General features: G+C 39.4%; 1 protein-coding gene across 4 annotated transcripts; it reads right to left on the bottom strand.

Moving 5' to 3' along the window:
- Positions 1-1,072: 1,072 nt before the first annotated feature.
- On the bottom strand, positions 1,073-14,252 carry baiap2l2a (BAR/IMD domain containing adaptor protein 2 like 2a). Of its 4 annotated transcripts, none has more exons than XR_003296710.1 (15): positions 14,076-14,252; positions 13,660-13,735; positions 12,068-12,154; positions 10,264-10,325; positions 10,086-10,157; positions 9,801-9,881; positions 9,574-9,705; positions 8,766-8,864; positions 7,345-7,414; positions 5,043-5,250; positions 4,278-4,337; positions 3,589-3,778; positions 2,948-3,056; positions 2,282-2,322; positions 1,773-1,855 (listed from the first exon to the last, which is right to left on the bottom strand). XR_003296710.1 is itself a non-coding variant. In XM_026325200.1 (15 exons), exons 1-13 carry the CDS (start codon positions 14,154-14,156, stop codon positions 2,973-2,975), a joined length of 1,302 nt encoding a protein of 433 aa, XP_026180985.1. In that variant the 5' UTR covers positions 14,157-14,252; the 3' UTR covers positions 1,827-1,855; positions 2,282-2,322; positions 2,971-2,972. The 4 variants fall into 4 exon arrangements, 2 of the variants coding, with proteins under 2 accessions (XP_026180984.1, XP_026180985.1); XR_003296711.1 differs by having other exon boundaries at positions 2,948-3,053; XM_026325200.1 differs by having other exon boundaries at positions 1,827-1,855; positions 2,971-3,056.
- Between the last annotated feature and the right edge of the window lie 1,900 nt (positions 14,253-16,152).

Here is a 16,152-nt window from a genome sequence, read left to right as displayed (position 1 = left end):
TGAAAGAATAAAATAAAATGAAGAAAACTAATCATGTGTGATCTGGTTAATTCCAAAAAGCCTTTGTCTTTAAAGAGGCCAAACACTCCACATTATAAATGCACCTTCACTGACAGAGGAAAAGCAAGGCAGACGTCACATTATTCCACTTTATTCCAAGTCTCTATTCCAATGTGCTGTGCTAGTTTAACAGAACCATGCTGTCAGGCCATTAGCAGGATTGGATTCACACTGAGGTTCAATTTGGGTTAAGTATGCCCAGCGGAGGACCCAAACAGGCAAAGCGGGAATCTTCTTTAGTAGGCCATTTTACCGCCTGAGCAAATAAACACTGAGCTGAAGCTTGGACACGATCACTTAAACAACGAGCAGAGAACTGTGGAGTTCAGCTTAGAAAACTCTCACTGCTCAAACAGTGTCGCAGTATTATAAACACAATACGACAAGTAGCAGCGTCTGGTACTCTTAAAGGCCCTTACTGTCATTTCCCAACCAGCTTCATATCAGAGCGATGGATTTCGCATTAATATAAGGGAAAAGGTGACGTCACAACTCTCAATTCCCTTATTTTGATCAGTCCTCGGTCCGTCTGGAAGTCGTAGGAATCTGCTGTGATGAAGGACGTACCAAAACTCTTATAGCACCACAGAGTGAGGAGGCTGCCTGCAGGAGCAATAACCGAGGAGACACGAGTAAGTAGAGCCTGTTGCAGATTGACATGCTCCTGTTTCAGAAGTCAGTCTGGGATTGGACACTTCACATTAAGGGTTGGATGAAAGGACGTCTCATGTCTCTTAAAAATGGTTCCCAGCTCCTCTGTCCTTGCATCTTACAGGTCAGGACTGAGACGCAAGGAAAAGACGCAAGGAACGTGTTTTTTTGTAAACTCTAACTTTGACGGTTCATTATTTAGTAGTCATTAATTCATGTCAGATGATTTAACCAAAAAAAAAAACCTTATTTTTATTTTTCTTAGTTACTACATTACATTTTAAATCAACATTCGGATTATAATATAGAGAAATACATGGTAAGTAATTATACCAGGTTATAAAGATGGTATTACATTTTTCTTTTACTTCTCTCTCAGACAGTTTCTTCTATTTTTTACAACATATTATCTGCCAGAGGTTAAATTTTCATTTTCTATGAGCCATTTCCCAAAGTACATTTGTAATGCAATTAATATTTAGCAATGAACTCACAGTAATATTACAGGTAGAACATGTAAAGATTAATGATTCAGATGCAATAGAATAACAAAACAAAGTTAATTAATGTAGCTTTATACAGTACATGGCATCATGCAATCATCCCTGAGCTATAAATGATTTTACTGCACAGTAACAAGCTTTTACGATGATTATTAACATTTATCTGTACACAGAACAGAAATATCTAACATTCAGCATTTATTTTTAAACCAAGGAATTAGTTTATGCAGTGATTTCTTCTTTCTATTTAACAGTCACACAACAAAAAAATATATATATAAAAGACCAAATTCAGTATCACTGTAGCTGTTGGTTTCTGATTTACCCAGATGCAAAGTATACATGTATCTAAAACTCCTGCAAAAACCCTCATTCTAATTTATCTCCTTTCTCCTATTTTGTGTGTCCATGCAGAAGGACACTGTGGTGAACAGACAATTGTCGGAAGTATGACAAACTATAACGGTATTTGTTAAGGTCCACTTACTCAGCCTTATAGTCTCTCAAGGACCAGAATGAACTAAGTCAAGTCTGCTGAAGGTGTTTCAGGGTTAACGTGTCATCTTCGATACAGACGTGGGGCCGATCTGTCATTGGTGGACGTGGGCTTCAGCTTAACTGTCGCAAATGGGTTGGTACCCCTTCAAACCGTGCAGTGGAAAAGAGAGAGGAGAATAAAACAGAGGACGACATAGACAGAGTCTAGAAAACCAATATCATCCAATGTTCTGATGCACAATGAACCTGTCGGCTGAGGTTATAACAAGACAGATGAGCACTGCATTTCAAACTGTGTGTGCATCATCCAACAAACTGTTCACCTGAAGTGAGAACAGCAGCCAAGGTTCCCAAAAGACCATAACTGCAATGGCTTCAGTGCTAAATGCACTTCAAACTCTAATGGAGGGAAATCAGATCTGTCCCCTTTTACATCACTGTCCTTCTCTGATTTAATGGGTTCATGATATACTTCAAAAATAGTTTCTGTAGCAGGGAACATGAGTGGCCTCCAGTTTAACAACCTGTCTGTGCTTTCAGAGCAGAGCAACCAGTAGCATTATTCTTACCTTGGGAAGAGCTCCGGTCGTGATCCATGTGGCTGTGGTCTCTGGAGAAAAGGAGAAAAAGGCTGTGGGTGAGTGAAGGCCAGTCCAAACACAAATTGTAGACATATGCAGCAATGGAGGCTCAGCAGCCCTCGACCCCTTGGACCTCAGCTTTCATTCTCCAACTCAAGCTGCTACACAAAGCCCCACACACACACTTCATTCAGACTGTGTCCCCCTGACACTGTTTTCACAGAAGCGGCGGGCCAGGGAGCAACAACAACTGAAGCCATGCAGAGACACCAGGACGAAGGAGCAGCGTTAGTTCTTTTCGTTGATTCATTGATTATTATTAATAATGTGACAGGTAATGTCATTACGTTTTGTTTTGTAAGACAAACTGTCAAAAAACCCCAAAAATGTAAGACCAAAAAATAAACTGCAAAAACAAAACATAATAATTGTTAAGGACCATTTATCACCTTACGCCTCTTTCTGTCAAAACGTCTCTGCATGTTCGTAACAGAAACAGAAATATTTCTAAAGCTGCAGCAGCAGCACACAGGTATCAGACCTACAGAATGTATTCACAAGGACCTTCAGAAAAATAAAACAGCATACAGAAATCTAACAATAAAGATGGGTGCACACACACACACACACACACACACATGCACAGACACTTGCACACAACGTCCTCGCCCCTGCACCCTCAGCAGCTGGAGCTTCCTCCCTGCATCCACCAGAATGAGGGCTGTGGTGTCATGGAGAACAGCACCTTGTCACAGTGCCCCTGCTGGACAGAGGGGAGAAATGCACAGATCTATATACAGAACGTTGTATCTCATGAGAACAGCTCCGTATCATCTCTCCACCTTCACTGCACCAAAACCAAAGGGGTTCATTAATTAACCCGCGTGGGTTCACTCAGTTTCAGAAACATAATGATCAGTTAACTACTCAAATATGAACCAACAGCATTAGTGGACCGTGATGTGCAACCAGGCCAAAAATCTGATTACTAGTTATTACTTATTTACATTTACAACCTATAGACTTGACGGATTAAAACCTCTTATCAATGACCTTTTAAATTAGTTACTGCAGACTTGATGGTTTATTAGAAACTCAGTATTTTAACCAATTACCAATATTTAACTCTGTTATACTCATTTACAACCTGGCAACCTAAGTGTAGTTCCTGTTATCCTATTAAAACCTTATTTGCATAAAAATAATAATAATAACACCAGTAAAATAAAAAATTTGATGACTAACTTTCAGAACTGACCAGTTACATTGATCGACAGGCTGTTTGGTTCTCATACCTTGTTCTCCGAGTTAGACTCAGCCCTTTTGTCAGGGTTGGATGTGACTGGTTCCATCTCAGAGCGTTTATTGGAAATTATGGATGATGATGGTGGTGGAGGTGGAGGGGGCGGGGCAGCGATGTGGCTGCTGCTTCCTGATTGGTTGAGCAGGTTGCTCATGCTGTTGCTGCTTCGGAGGGTGGAGGTACTGAAATTACACAAAAAAATTCCTTCCTTCGTTATTAGTGGTCTCTTTATTACTTTTTATTTGTTTTGAACACATAAATATAGGTTTTAGCATGTTTTATTTAATACTTGTGTAAATGTTTTACATTTATATTTTAAATACTCAGCTATTGGCATGTGTCCACAGTAAATCAGCAAAGTTTAAAAACTCTTCCTGGTTTCCTTAGGGAAATGGGTCACCCAAATATCTCCCAAATAGTTCACGTTACACCAGGAGTTTAATCCTGACCCGCTTTTAAAACTGTCTGCTCCATTAAACAATAGGGACAGTCTGGAGGGGCTGAAAGGCAAACCGTCCTGGATGCATTTAGTGTGTTATCCTAAGGATGAGGAGAACCAGTAGGTGGCATTTGGACACTGATTTTTGTCTTCTTGTCTGGCATAGTAAGAGTCAGGAAGATATGAAAACACATTTATTATAAAATACTTTTATTTTTATTCAACAGTCACATTTGTTGTACCTGGACCTGGTTGCAGTATCGTCCAGTGGTTCCACATAGGAGGCTGGAAACCATCCTTGGCTGAAAATGAAAGAGTGAAATTAAGCCAGTACAACTTCTTAATGAACATTAATGGTGCTGTTCATAGCTTTGAATCATGGCTCTACTGGCAATGTGGCCCAGACTGAAATACTTCAACAAATATTGGACTGTCACCTTGAAGTTATAGACACATATTCATGGTCCCAAAAGGCTGGAACCTACAAGCTTTTCCCTCTCACTTTATTTTTAACTCCAGTATTTCCATTAATGCCCAATACCTCCAAACTATTCACATTTTCATCAGCCTCAGCTGCAGTTTCTGTTTAGTGCTAATTAGAAAACATTCTCATGTTTACAACCTAAACTAAAATGGCAAATACAGAAAATGCTAGATGCTAAACTTCATCATGTTATATTGATATAAGTATCTAGCTCAAAGCACTGCAGTGCCTAGTTATGCCCTCACAGAATTATATCAATCTTGCTTTAATATATGTTTTGACTTTTGCTTTTTATTTGTTCTTTTAACCTTTAATATATTTATTTTTAATAAATTGTTATTATTCCTTTTCATTTTGTTGCTTTAAAAGGTTCTGAATGGTTTCACTGTGCAAGAGAAAGCAGTGCAGCAGAAGAAAACCTGTTTAGCACCAGACAGAGGAAGTACAGTGGGTACAGATAGACAGTGGTAAAGTAAATTTACATCAGTACAGAAACACACATCCACAAAGGAGCTTTTCTCACCGTAAACTACTGTCAGCGCGTCCGTACAGCCAGCCGTTCTTGGGCTGTTGCACCAGCACAGTGATCACCTCTCCCCTTGTGAAGGGCAGCAGGGTGGGCCTGGAGCCAGAAGGCTGGTGGGCAACCAGGGCCCTCATGGATCTCCCCCCAGGACCTCCAGCCGCTGGGTCTGCTGCAAAGCAAGAAATGCTTCCCTGGGGAGATGGGGCTGGGAAGGTGAAAAATGAAACACACTGAGTAGATGCAGAGAGGGCGGCTGCTAAAGCACAACTTAGCTGACAAATGCGCTTAAATGGAAAATAAGGATCTCTAGTGAAACGATTAATTAGAATCTATAAATGGCTAGGATTTATTTCTTTATTCATTATGGTGCTGGTATTCATGACTCACAGGGTTAGCAGACATCTTAATATCTTACTCTATGCATAATAATTTTTGCTTGGATGGCCGTGGATGCAATTCATTAATTTATACCAACGATTGTGTTTCTCTCCAGTACACAGCAGTTAGGTCGCTGTATTGCCACAGACGAAAAGCTTGGTGCATGCTACAGTTCAAAGGCTGAAAGCTGAATAGAAGGAGGAGCACTATTTAATATCCTACAAATTGTTTATTTCTGAGACACTGGTGCTGTATCTTTTTTTTACTCTAGCTAAGCAGACCTAAAAAGGAGTGGAGTGTACAAAAGAGGATGTGTGAGAGTGCATGATCTGCAAAATTATGAGGACAGAGTGAGATAAAAGGCTGAAAGAGTGATAAAGCAGTTGGTAAAATGAAGGCAAAATTACTGATATAGACAGAAGTACTGTGAGCGGCAAATGATTTACAGACAAAAATAAATATTACAGAAAGACTTTCATTCTAAAATGCAGATTATGTTGAAAAGTCCTGCAGGATCCTTTCATGAATATGTGTGTTTCTGAATATTAATTGTAATTTTTAAACTGTTTATAATTTTAAAACCCTTTAGAGCCCATGGTTTCATTACTCTTGAGTTTCCTTTTGTTTTTTTTCTTCTCCATCTTCTGCCACAGTCAGGTAGGTGAAGTTTTATAGACAGAAAACATAGCCTGGTTGTTTTCTGTTTTATTTTATTTCATATTTCTTACTGAAATTCACACTGTGCTCATCTACATGTTTGAAATATGTAAATTTTAGGTGGATTACAGTGACTATTATGACTCCAGAGCTAATCACAGCACTAAAACTGTACCTGATGGTTATATTGACCATGAAAAAAGTAAACATTCCTTAGATTATTGTTTAACACATTAGTTTTGTTAGCTAATCATATTATTATGTCAGGTTCTTATTTACAACACCTGCTGCACGTTCATTTACATGCGGTTCATTCTTCTGACATATTATTGGTGGATTGAAGCTGTCAATAAAACCACAAGGGGCGTGTACAACAGTGCGGCTTTGTTATTGGCTAATCTCATTGAGCGGCGGCTCATTTTAGTTGCTGATTGGTTATTTTCTTAGTGGGCGTGTACCGACGACAGCTATCTTACTCATTATTGGTCAAGCCCCCTGAATTATCCCCGGATAACAAACAAACTTGAAACTCCAACGTTAAAATGTATATTCCTGCCATTGTTACTGTGGATTCGACATGGCATGAGTTGGATTAATCACTGGACCATTGTTCTTCAAAACGGGTCTTCAGTTTTCTATGGATATTCGTGTTTTTTTGATCCACAAATGACTTTTTACGATGGAGAGACAAGGAAGCCGCAAGCTAGCAGGTAAGATGCTAACTGATTTCTGCTAAGCTAACTAGCATCGTAATTTCAAGTCATGTCGAAAAATGAATGTCAGACAACGTGGGCGCTTTACCAAGAGTTAAATCACCAAAAGTGAAAATGTCTTTATAATATGCTTGTTTCTGTTAGCAACCTATCAGCTGAAGGTTAACAGTCAAGAAAGTATGGCGGAGTATTAGGGACATTGCGATATTAGTGACATTACGGTAGGCTATTTGGCAGAATTTCTAAAAAATAATTTTTATTTTTTTTATCATTTTGACAATAAGTGGAAATGTAAAGAATACATTTACAAAAAAATCTAAAAATGTACTAATAAAAATTATCAAAATAAAATATCTCATTCCTTCTCAAGATATTATTTCATCTTGATTCTGGATGTTTCACAGTTCTTTTCCTCATCATTCAGACTTTATTTTTGATATTTCATTTTACTGTTGAAATGCTAAATTTATAAATAAATACACCTTTGTCCTTGCTCTTTTTTTTTTTTTTTTTTTAACATGACCGTACTCCTGTAATACAGTAGCACTCACCCCTTGATGGTATTTTGCCCAGGGCCAGTTCCTCTTTGCTCTTTCTCATCTCTTCCTCCTTGATTCCTCTCTGCACAACCAGTAAAACAATTACATGATGCACAAGTCCAGTTAGTATTTCTGTATCTGCAGTTGTGACATTTTAATTTCATCTAAATTCAGAGAAAGTGTATTGTTATTATTTCCAGTTAATTTTGTCAGTATAAACAAAACTTGGTGAGTGATTTTTCGTTGTTATTCAACAGCAACTGTAATGTTTCCACATTTGAGGACTACATTAGAGAGAAATCATCATAGTGGCCTCACTGGAATTAAACTGTATGTAAGGAGGGAGTCGGTGGAAATTTTGAAAGTGCATTGCTTGCAGAGTTGTTGTTCATGAGAGCAGGTAATAAAGTCTGCCTTATTGTGGAGGGCGTGTTTGATATAAAGCAGTCTATGTTTGTATGAGTAATATGTGTCATTTGATTGTAAAAGCTCGTATTAAATATGTTCCTGAATTGCTTCACTCTGTTATAAGCAACGATAAATCCCACGTTGAACCAAAACAAACAGAATCAATTTTAATCCTCTGCTTGTTATTGCGGCAGGATGTGAGCTCTGTGGGTTCATTGGCATGTCACTTTCCAATGAGGAACAGACTCAGACAGAGGGTTTACCTCAGTACCATCTTTGTTACCTTCCATAGTAATTGCAGCCTTTATACAGAGCCACACGCTTTCAGTCAGTGAGCTGTCCCTGATGCTGTTGCCACCGTTTTGACGTGGAGAGTTGTCTGAACGCTTTCTCAAAGGCAGGCCAGTGTGCAAACGTGCAGTAGGGCTCAGTTTCAAGTCATTATTTGCATAATTGCTTCAATTAACACAGAGATTTGTCACAATTATACATATCTTGTTCTTTTATTCCAGGAGATCTATAATCTCTCTCTTCTATTTCAGACACAGGATTAATCTTCCTCGAATCTTTCCTCTAACAGATTTGTTCCTCATGCCGGAGGTGTGATTCATTCTGATAGGTTCAAATTAAATAAGGTTCCAGCCACCAGAGGGCACCCTGGTAAGAGAAATATTCACTAGTTTCTCTAAAACATATTGTGTCTGTGGGGGGAAAAAAAAAAAAAAAAAGTCTTGATATTATCAGGTTCTCAGTGCTGATAACCCTCCAGCAATCCAAATATGTTTTCTTATCTAATATTACTTCATAAATTCAAATATACTCCATTCGCTTCAGTAACTTTTAAAAAAAAAAGGTGATCTGGCTCATTCGGTTTCACACGATTTCACACAATTTCACAGGCTTATATCTCATCCCAGCAGCGTACTCTTCAAGAGGTGGAAGATTGAAATGGAATCTGGCTCTGTCCCTGCTTGAATAATTCAGGAAAAACAATTGATTTCTGAGAAACTCTGCCCTGAACTCACAGCATTGTCCAGAATTGTGGGTTGTCCGGCCTCAGGTTGTCTGGTGGCGTTCGCTTTCTCTGTCCATGTATCAGCTGTCTGTTGCAGGGAACCCCCCACCTAATAGGTGTTGCATTAAGAGACAAGAGATGTATTGTAAATCACAGGTATGCACATGTGGCTGCTTCTTTTCTGGTTAGACGGAAAGTATTGTTGTTTGTTGTCCTAGAAATGTCTATTCTGCAGCTGCAAATTAAAACGCTATGATTTTAGAAAGTTATACTGATGAGTTAATAAGTCCAAATGATAAAACAACAAATTATTGTAATTATATTCACGTATTAGAGTTTTGCCTGTTATGTTCAAATTATGAGATTAAAAAGTCAGGACCTGACTAATATTATAATTTTACTGACTTGCTGAGACTTTATTTTGGCCACAGGCAGGATACAGGTTTATTAGAAGACTGAGGATGCAGGTTAAAAGACAGGTGTGAATATATTTCTCTGTTTTGTTAGTACCCACTAGGTTTGCTTTACTGCACTGAACTCAGGAGCAGTAAAATGTCAGTAGACTGGGGGAATCCAGGTCTCGTACACTGAATCTGTACCTGTACCTCAGCTGCTCTGTGGCTCAGGAGAATTTCTCTTCAGGGGTCGATAAAGTCCCACATTATTGTTGCATGTTACTGTCAGTTCTCTTTTGAGGGCCTTCATGTATCTTTCTGACATTAACTATAATGCGTTGCACGACTAACCCAACCTGTCAAGCGCCTGCAGTCAGTGAGGCAACACAAATTTAAAACATCTACTTGATGGCAGCTGTGTACCTTGTTCATGAGGTGGGCGAAGGACTGTATGAGCCCACAGTGTTTCTCAGCCAGGAAGCGGTACCTCCTCTCCTCCTCCCCCAGAGCCTCTCCGTGGCTCACCTTGAGGAACTGCACATACTCACTACAATCCTGAGGGTACACATAAGTTACGGTACATATATGCACTGTGCAAGGACACATACGTATAACGTGGTGCAGAAAGAGAGGGAGAGAAACACTCAGACCTGGTTGCTTCCTCTCATTAGCTGTCTCTGCAGAGCTGCTGCCTGTCTCTGGACTTCCATCTCATAGTGGCTCCTGCTGCCCTGTGCAATGGAGAATTCATGTCACCTCACCCCAGCTGTAGTACAGTGTTGCATCAAAACTACCTTAGTAACCCAGTGAATGTGTCTGTGAGGTGAGGGTGTTATATACTACTGCATGATCCATAACTATTCCCATTATTTATATTCCAGGAGATAACACTTTGCTTTACTATCTTGTTCTGCCCCTGCTCATTCCTCACTCACTGATATGAAGTCTTTGTCCAGTCTAATGTTATTGTCCATCTCCTGAAGAACCTCCATGCTGAACCAGCGGAACTGGAACAAAATACACAAAATCATATTAACTACATGATGACTACAACACTACAAGATGAGACTCGAACGCTGGTGGACACATTAGCGCAGTGTTGAAGGAACTTACGAGTCCCTCCAGCTCCAAAGTGAGTCGTCTTTGGCTTTCAGAGATCTGAATCAGGACATCTCCTTGAAGGCATGACATATGATATGGAACATATTACTATTAAGCAACAAACACCATGACATCATGCAGTATATTCATCTTTATCTTTGGTTACGCCATCCGCCTCATTAACCCTTGATACGTTTGTGGATTTATCTGTTAAACTCACTGCAGATGACACACACGTTCAGCGATAAACAGAAGGGCAGGGAGATGCTCCGATAGCTGCAGGTTGTTCACTGAGCTGTTTGTGCACTGACTTAAATTAAATTCTTAAGAGTGAAATGGTTGTGATTAATGTGCATATATTCTTCTGTTCTTATTGGATCTGTTTTTATTTGATCTGGGATCTTATTCAGTGTGCACACCGTCCTGTAGTGATTCAGCACTGAAGTGTTCCCTTCTTTTGACTTGAAGCTGCATCTAAATTTCATTTTGGATTCCTTCTGAACACAGAGTTCCACTCAACTCAGTAAAATAGTTTTTCTCTGTTCCATTCAGGTCTTTGTTGTCGATAAGAAGTAGAGTTGCAACAGGTTATTGTGCTGTGCTGCTGAATATTTTGGTCAGAAAAGTAAAATATAAATATGCCATCAGAACAGTGATGCTTTCCACTGTGATGTGAGTGTAATGCTAATATAATAATTTTTTGTAGTTTTATAAATGTAGTTCTTTTGAGACTAAGCTAGCCACAGAGGAAGCTATCTGAGGCTAATGCCCTGCTAGTATAATAGTTCATTTACTGTTGGGCTAACTTTTTATTATTTGTGTATTTCCTAGATTAGCAGTTACTGTTTGTCATTGATGATACAGTTTGACACATACTCTTTACTATTGTCTCCAGTTTATTTGTTACTGCATCAGTTTGTTTTATGGCACCTTCAGTCTAAGTGCCATTTGTTCAATCTTGTTTTTACTGATTTGTAGTCACTGTCATAAATGTAGTGTAGTGTTTTTCCAGTAATGTTTTGACAGTTTCTCAACTGCCTTCAGTAAAAACGTCCAAGTCCAGCTGCTTTCCTCATCCTTTTTCATTATGGGAAGTGTCTTTAGCTCCCTGTGTAGCTGCAGCTGCACTGAAGTGAGCTGGTATCAGTTCAGTTTTTACCATGACTACTAATAATCTATGCTGGGACTCACTGCACAGTAACAGTAGACTAATGATCCAGTTTGGACAGACGCTTCAGGTCCAGCTATTAAACAGGATCTGCGCCCGTTTTAGAACAGTTGGATGAAGTGATGGGAGCACGGCCTGCTGCCTGTCATCGTCTATTATTCATGTTCCCTTCTGGCTTCTCATACTCTGCCAACACTCGGTTTCAACTGGCATCAGAAAACACTCGGAACACAAATTATATTGCAGTTTCACTTTAAATCATTCAGTTTTCATGCAGAAATCTGATTAGGTGGTTTTTCTACGTTCTTGAACTTGACGTGACCTGATACAAATATTGGGTCTGTCTGATCTTTTAGGTTTCATAGGTAATAACAGTATTAGATGCGGTGAAGTCACACACACCTTAGAGTACGCCAATCACACACATATGTGGCAGTTGTGAAAGGAGTAACAAAGTGCTACCTGAGGGTGAACTTTGGGTCCTTATCATACAAAGTTGATTTAGTTTAATAAATGGTCATAAAGACATCAAAGACTCACATCCTGGACTGTAGGAACAGAAAGGCCCCTTTTTGTATTTCCACTCAGTAATGAGATTTCACAAGCAGCTGTGTATGAATGTGTGTGTGTGTGTCTGTGTGCACATACCTAGGGAGCGTGAGGACATCGTGTGGAAAGCCTTTTCTCCGATCTTTGACAGTGCACTGAAGTAGGCCTCACTTGTCGCAGCAAGAGCTGAAACGCCCACAAACATGAACAGTGCAGTCTATTACTATGACGGCAGCACAATCTATCTCCCACTAATGGTTGACCCAGACATTAATTATTCATTATTAAAGATTTCTCTGTAAATATAATATATTAAAAAACAGCAGCATAAAATCACATTTTAGGTCTGTTGAACTATTGTCTGTGACACTGTTTCTGCCTGTGATTTGTTTCTGTTGAAAGCAGTTGGGAAAACAGAAATCCTGTTCTTCTGTTTAATTTTCCAAATTATTGCTGATTAAATTAAACCCAGAGGATTTTCTAGTGGAATACAAAATTGGTTTTGTGAGAATTATTAAAAAGTTACCCAGTTCGCTTGAAAACATCGAAACTATCCTCTTTTTTCCAACTGAGCTTTGTGTGGTTCCTGCTGTCAGGTTGTGTAGGGCAGTGAAATGGGGTCAAATCACAGCCCAGGTAGATCTGGTGCTGCTTCAGTAAGTTGAGCACAGTGTTAGTTGCGTGAACAGACGCGTTCTGGTGCCTCTTCAGCAGGTGAGAGAAACCTGCTCGTTTTAGAAACAGAAGGTGCAACCGCCAGTGCAAACCAATCAAACACACCCTGCCTGAGGCTGTGACACTAATGGATTTCAGTAATGAAAACCTATGTGATAGTACTTTAATAACAATGGATTGGGACATAATGAATAGCATCAACCAGCTATTTGTTACGCTCATTAACATGTCATGATGTCCGTGCTATTTTTTTTTTTTTTTTTTTTTTTTTGAAAACATGCAGGAAATTTATAGCGTCTTTGCAGCTGGCAACAACATTATAGTCTGTATGTTTTGGTGCAGTGGTGCTGCTATGAATCAACTGTTGATGATGTAGCTTTAGTGCTCCTGGATGTACTAAACACCTATAACTAATAAAATAGCACTAATAAAAGCACCACATTGTTAAAGTGCTTCTGTAGCTGAATCTTATTTGCATCTCAGTGTTTTAAAATCCTTTAACATTTAAGGTGTTACACAGGGATTAGAGGTGATTACGGTGTGGATAATTAAGGCGAAAAATATGGACACATTACGATTCAAGTGAAAAGTTTAATCCTGGCTCTGGGGTGACCTATTCTTTTCCTCTCAGGACTTAGAGGAAACAGTCAGATAGAAAGCATAAAAATAAATTCAAAACTGTTAAGTGCAGATTACATTCACGATCCTCAATCCCAGCGCCTGCGTATGGAAATGTAGTTGTTCATCTGTTGACAGCACAGTCATAACCAGCTCTGTAGGCATTGGTTATAGGCTCATAGGCTCATAACCAAGGCCATAACAGCACCAGGATATTCCCAAAGCATATGAACTTTGGAATGAGGTCTAGTGAGACGGATGCATGACAGCTCTCATACTGTGTGTTCTGCCGTTACAGTTTGTTTAGTTTATTGCACTTATAAAGATAGGTGTGTGAATTTCAGACACTCATAAAGTGGGAAATACACATTAACACTGTGTTCTTTTCTTTCTCTTACCCCTGAAAGCTTGGACGTAGCTGTTTCCCAGTAAAACCAGTTTCTGCAGGCTTGGGTTGAACTCATCCATCAAGCTCTGTTTGGGAAACACACACACACACACTTCAGGATCAATAAGATTTATCTTTAATACAATCTGTATTTATGAGCACAAACCCCCCCCCCAACACTTGAGCACAGCCTCAGATCCTTGGTGTTATCAAGTGAAGGAAATGCTCTGACTTTGAAATGGACTTTGTGAATTCACATCATGTTTCCTCTGCAGAAATTACACAAACTGAGCTTCACTCCCCATTTACCAAAAACAGTCACTTAAAAAGAATCACCACAGCTGTTACTCACACCACAGCTCTGCAGTCTGAGACGTTTGTTGTCTAATTTGAGCTGTCGGCCCAAACAAAGCGTCCGTTACTTACCGAGTAAATCCCCAGGGTGGAGCGGTACAGCTGATCACTATTCATCCCTGACATGTTTCTATCCAGAACAGCACAGAACATTCAGTAAAACCTTGAGAGGGTCTGCGGGTCTTAAATCACCCAGCAAATGTGGAGCAGCGTCAGAGAGAAGGACAGTTAGTCGTATTGGACTAGACATGCAGGTGAGCAGGGGAGGCAGCTCAGTGTGGTGGCAATCGACACCACTCTGGCCTCAAAAGACTGGAGTAAATAATTAAACATGCTCTGACCATAAAACACATTGACATATGCTGTAAACCCGACTCTGTGTGTGTGTGTGTGTGTGTGTGTGTGTTTCATACAGTGTATTTTTATTCAGCACGATAACAGATCTGTTTTCACTCTGCCCTGTCTGTGGCTTCATCGTTAGAAATGAAGATATATTTGGATTTATAAAACTGTCCTAAAATAATGGACACTGCAGGTTTTTTTCATACAAGTAAAGCAAACTAAAAACCAGGGGACAGTGCTTGAGAGTTCAAATAGGCAAAGAAGACAAAAGCAAGACTCAACTGTATGTAAAAAGCTCACAATTAAAAACGGAGAGTAAAAGAATCATTTGCCACAGTTAAAATAACCTCAGGGTCAGTCTGAAAGAGACCAGGACGCTTCACATTTGTTGAACATTTATATAGAAGTTTCTGATGGAGCCAGATTTGTCCATAAACAGTAATAATGTTATTTACCTTAAGTTCACCTACACAACCTACACAGGAAGATGAAAGATAAAAAAGTGTTTTTTCAGCACTTGGGTCCAGAAGGCAGTCGAATCTGTACCTGCAGTTTGTTCAAGTTTCGTGTGTGTGTGTGTGTGTGTGTGTGTGTGTGTGTGTGTGTGTGTGTGTGTGTGTGTGTGTGTGTGTGTGTGTGTGTGTGTGTGTGTGTGTGTGTGTGTGTGTGTGTGTGTGTGTGTGTGTGTGTGTGTGTGTTGTTCTTATCTTGCTCCCTCTATACCTCTGGTGTCCTTGACTTTTCTTCTTCTGTGTATGTGTAGTCAGATACAGTGTGTTTATAATACAGCTGTTGATTTCCACTCTCTTATTTCAGTATGTCTTATACGTACATCACATCTGCTGCATATTTGTCCACTGTTTAAGAAACATCTGTCTCTCGTTGCACTTCCTGACTTTTCTAAATTTTTTTCTGTTAAAAGGAGTTTTGGGGATGATGATTTTGGGATATACCAAAGAACCTGATTTGACGAAATATGTAAATATCACAAAGTGCACTTTTTGTGCAGATTTGGAAAACCCTGATTTACTTAATCCCAATCCTTTAATACAGTAATATCACTAATATTCCTCAGTTTTGATTGGTTCATGCAGAAGTCAGTGCTCATATGTGCTACACAATCTGTAATCCTCATATTTTAATCACTTTACATGTCAAAATCTGGCTCGCACGAGCTGCACAGGGCTGAAAGGAAGCTGTGTTGTACCTATGTTTCATGTCAAATGCAGAAATTAATTTAGAAAATATAATTGAATGTATCTGAAGCTTAGTGAGTAGTTTTTTTGTTGTACACAGGACTAGGTGTATGAATATTAAACTATGAGACATATTGATTATCATCATCCATCACATGACCAAAAGACTCTTCCACCCAAAAAGTAAGAGAAAAGTGAAAACCTCTGCACCTATTACACAAAAAGACAGGGAGAGTCAAAACTTCACGAGTGGAGAGAAAGTTATTGATTTTTTTATTTTTTCTTAGCATCATGTTTTGCCCAGTGGCCCAATATCCAATGCTCCAGAGGCCAAGCTAAAACGCACTCTGCTGTGCACTAGACCCCCAGCTCTGATGGATTTATCATCATCACACTGTAGATGTTTTCTTTCTCTGACATGTCAGTCAGTGAACTCCTCACAAACCCCTGGCAGAGAAGTTGCAGGTGCCCAGTGGTGCATTTAAGTGCAGTTTGGAGGTAGTTACTTGAGTATTTCTATTTTCTACTTCACTACATGTAGAGGTAAATGTGCTTTTTATTACACTACATGTTTGAGGCTAAGACTGTTGTATGAGTAGTTTCATTTGTAG

The sequence above is a fragment of the Mastacembelus armatus genome, chromosome 8, assembly GCF_900324485.2.
Source record: "Mastacembelus armatus chromosome 8, fMasArm1.2, whole genome shotgun sequence".
NCBI lineage: Eukaryota > Metazoa > Chordata > Actinopteri > Synbranchiformes > Mastacembelidae > Mastacembelus > Mastacembelus armatus.
The sequence above is the reverse complement of the archived record's forward strand: the minus strand, read 5'-3'. Positions and strand labels throughout refer to the sequence as shown.

Bases quoted from the DNA above. Each gene is read 5' to 3' on its own strand.
- baiap2l2a (XM_026325199.1), bottom strand. From the start codon at position 14,156: ATGTTCTGTGCTGTTCTGGATAGAAACATGTCAGGGATGAATAGTGAT. The intron at 8,865-9,573 runs GTACACAGCTGC...AACACCTATTAG, and splicing joins TCGCCCACCTCATGAACAAG to GTGGGGGGTTCCCTGCAACA. The intron at 1,856-2,281 runs GTAAGAATAATG...CACGGTTTGAAG, and splicing joins CGACCGGAGCTCTTCCCAAG to GGGTACCAACCCATTTGCGA.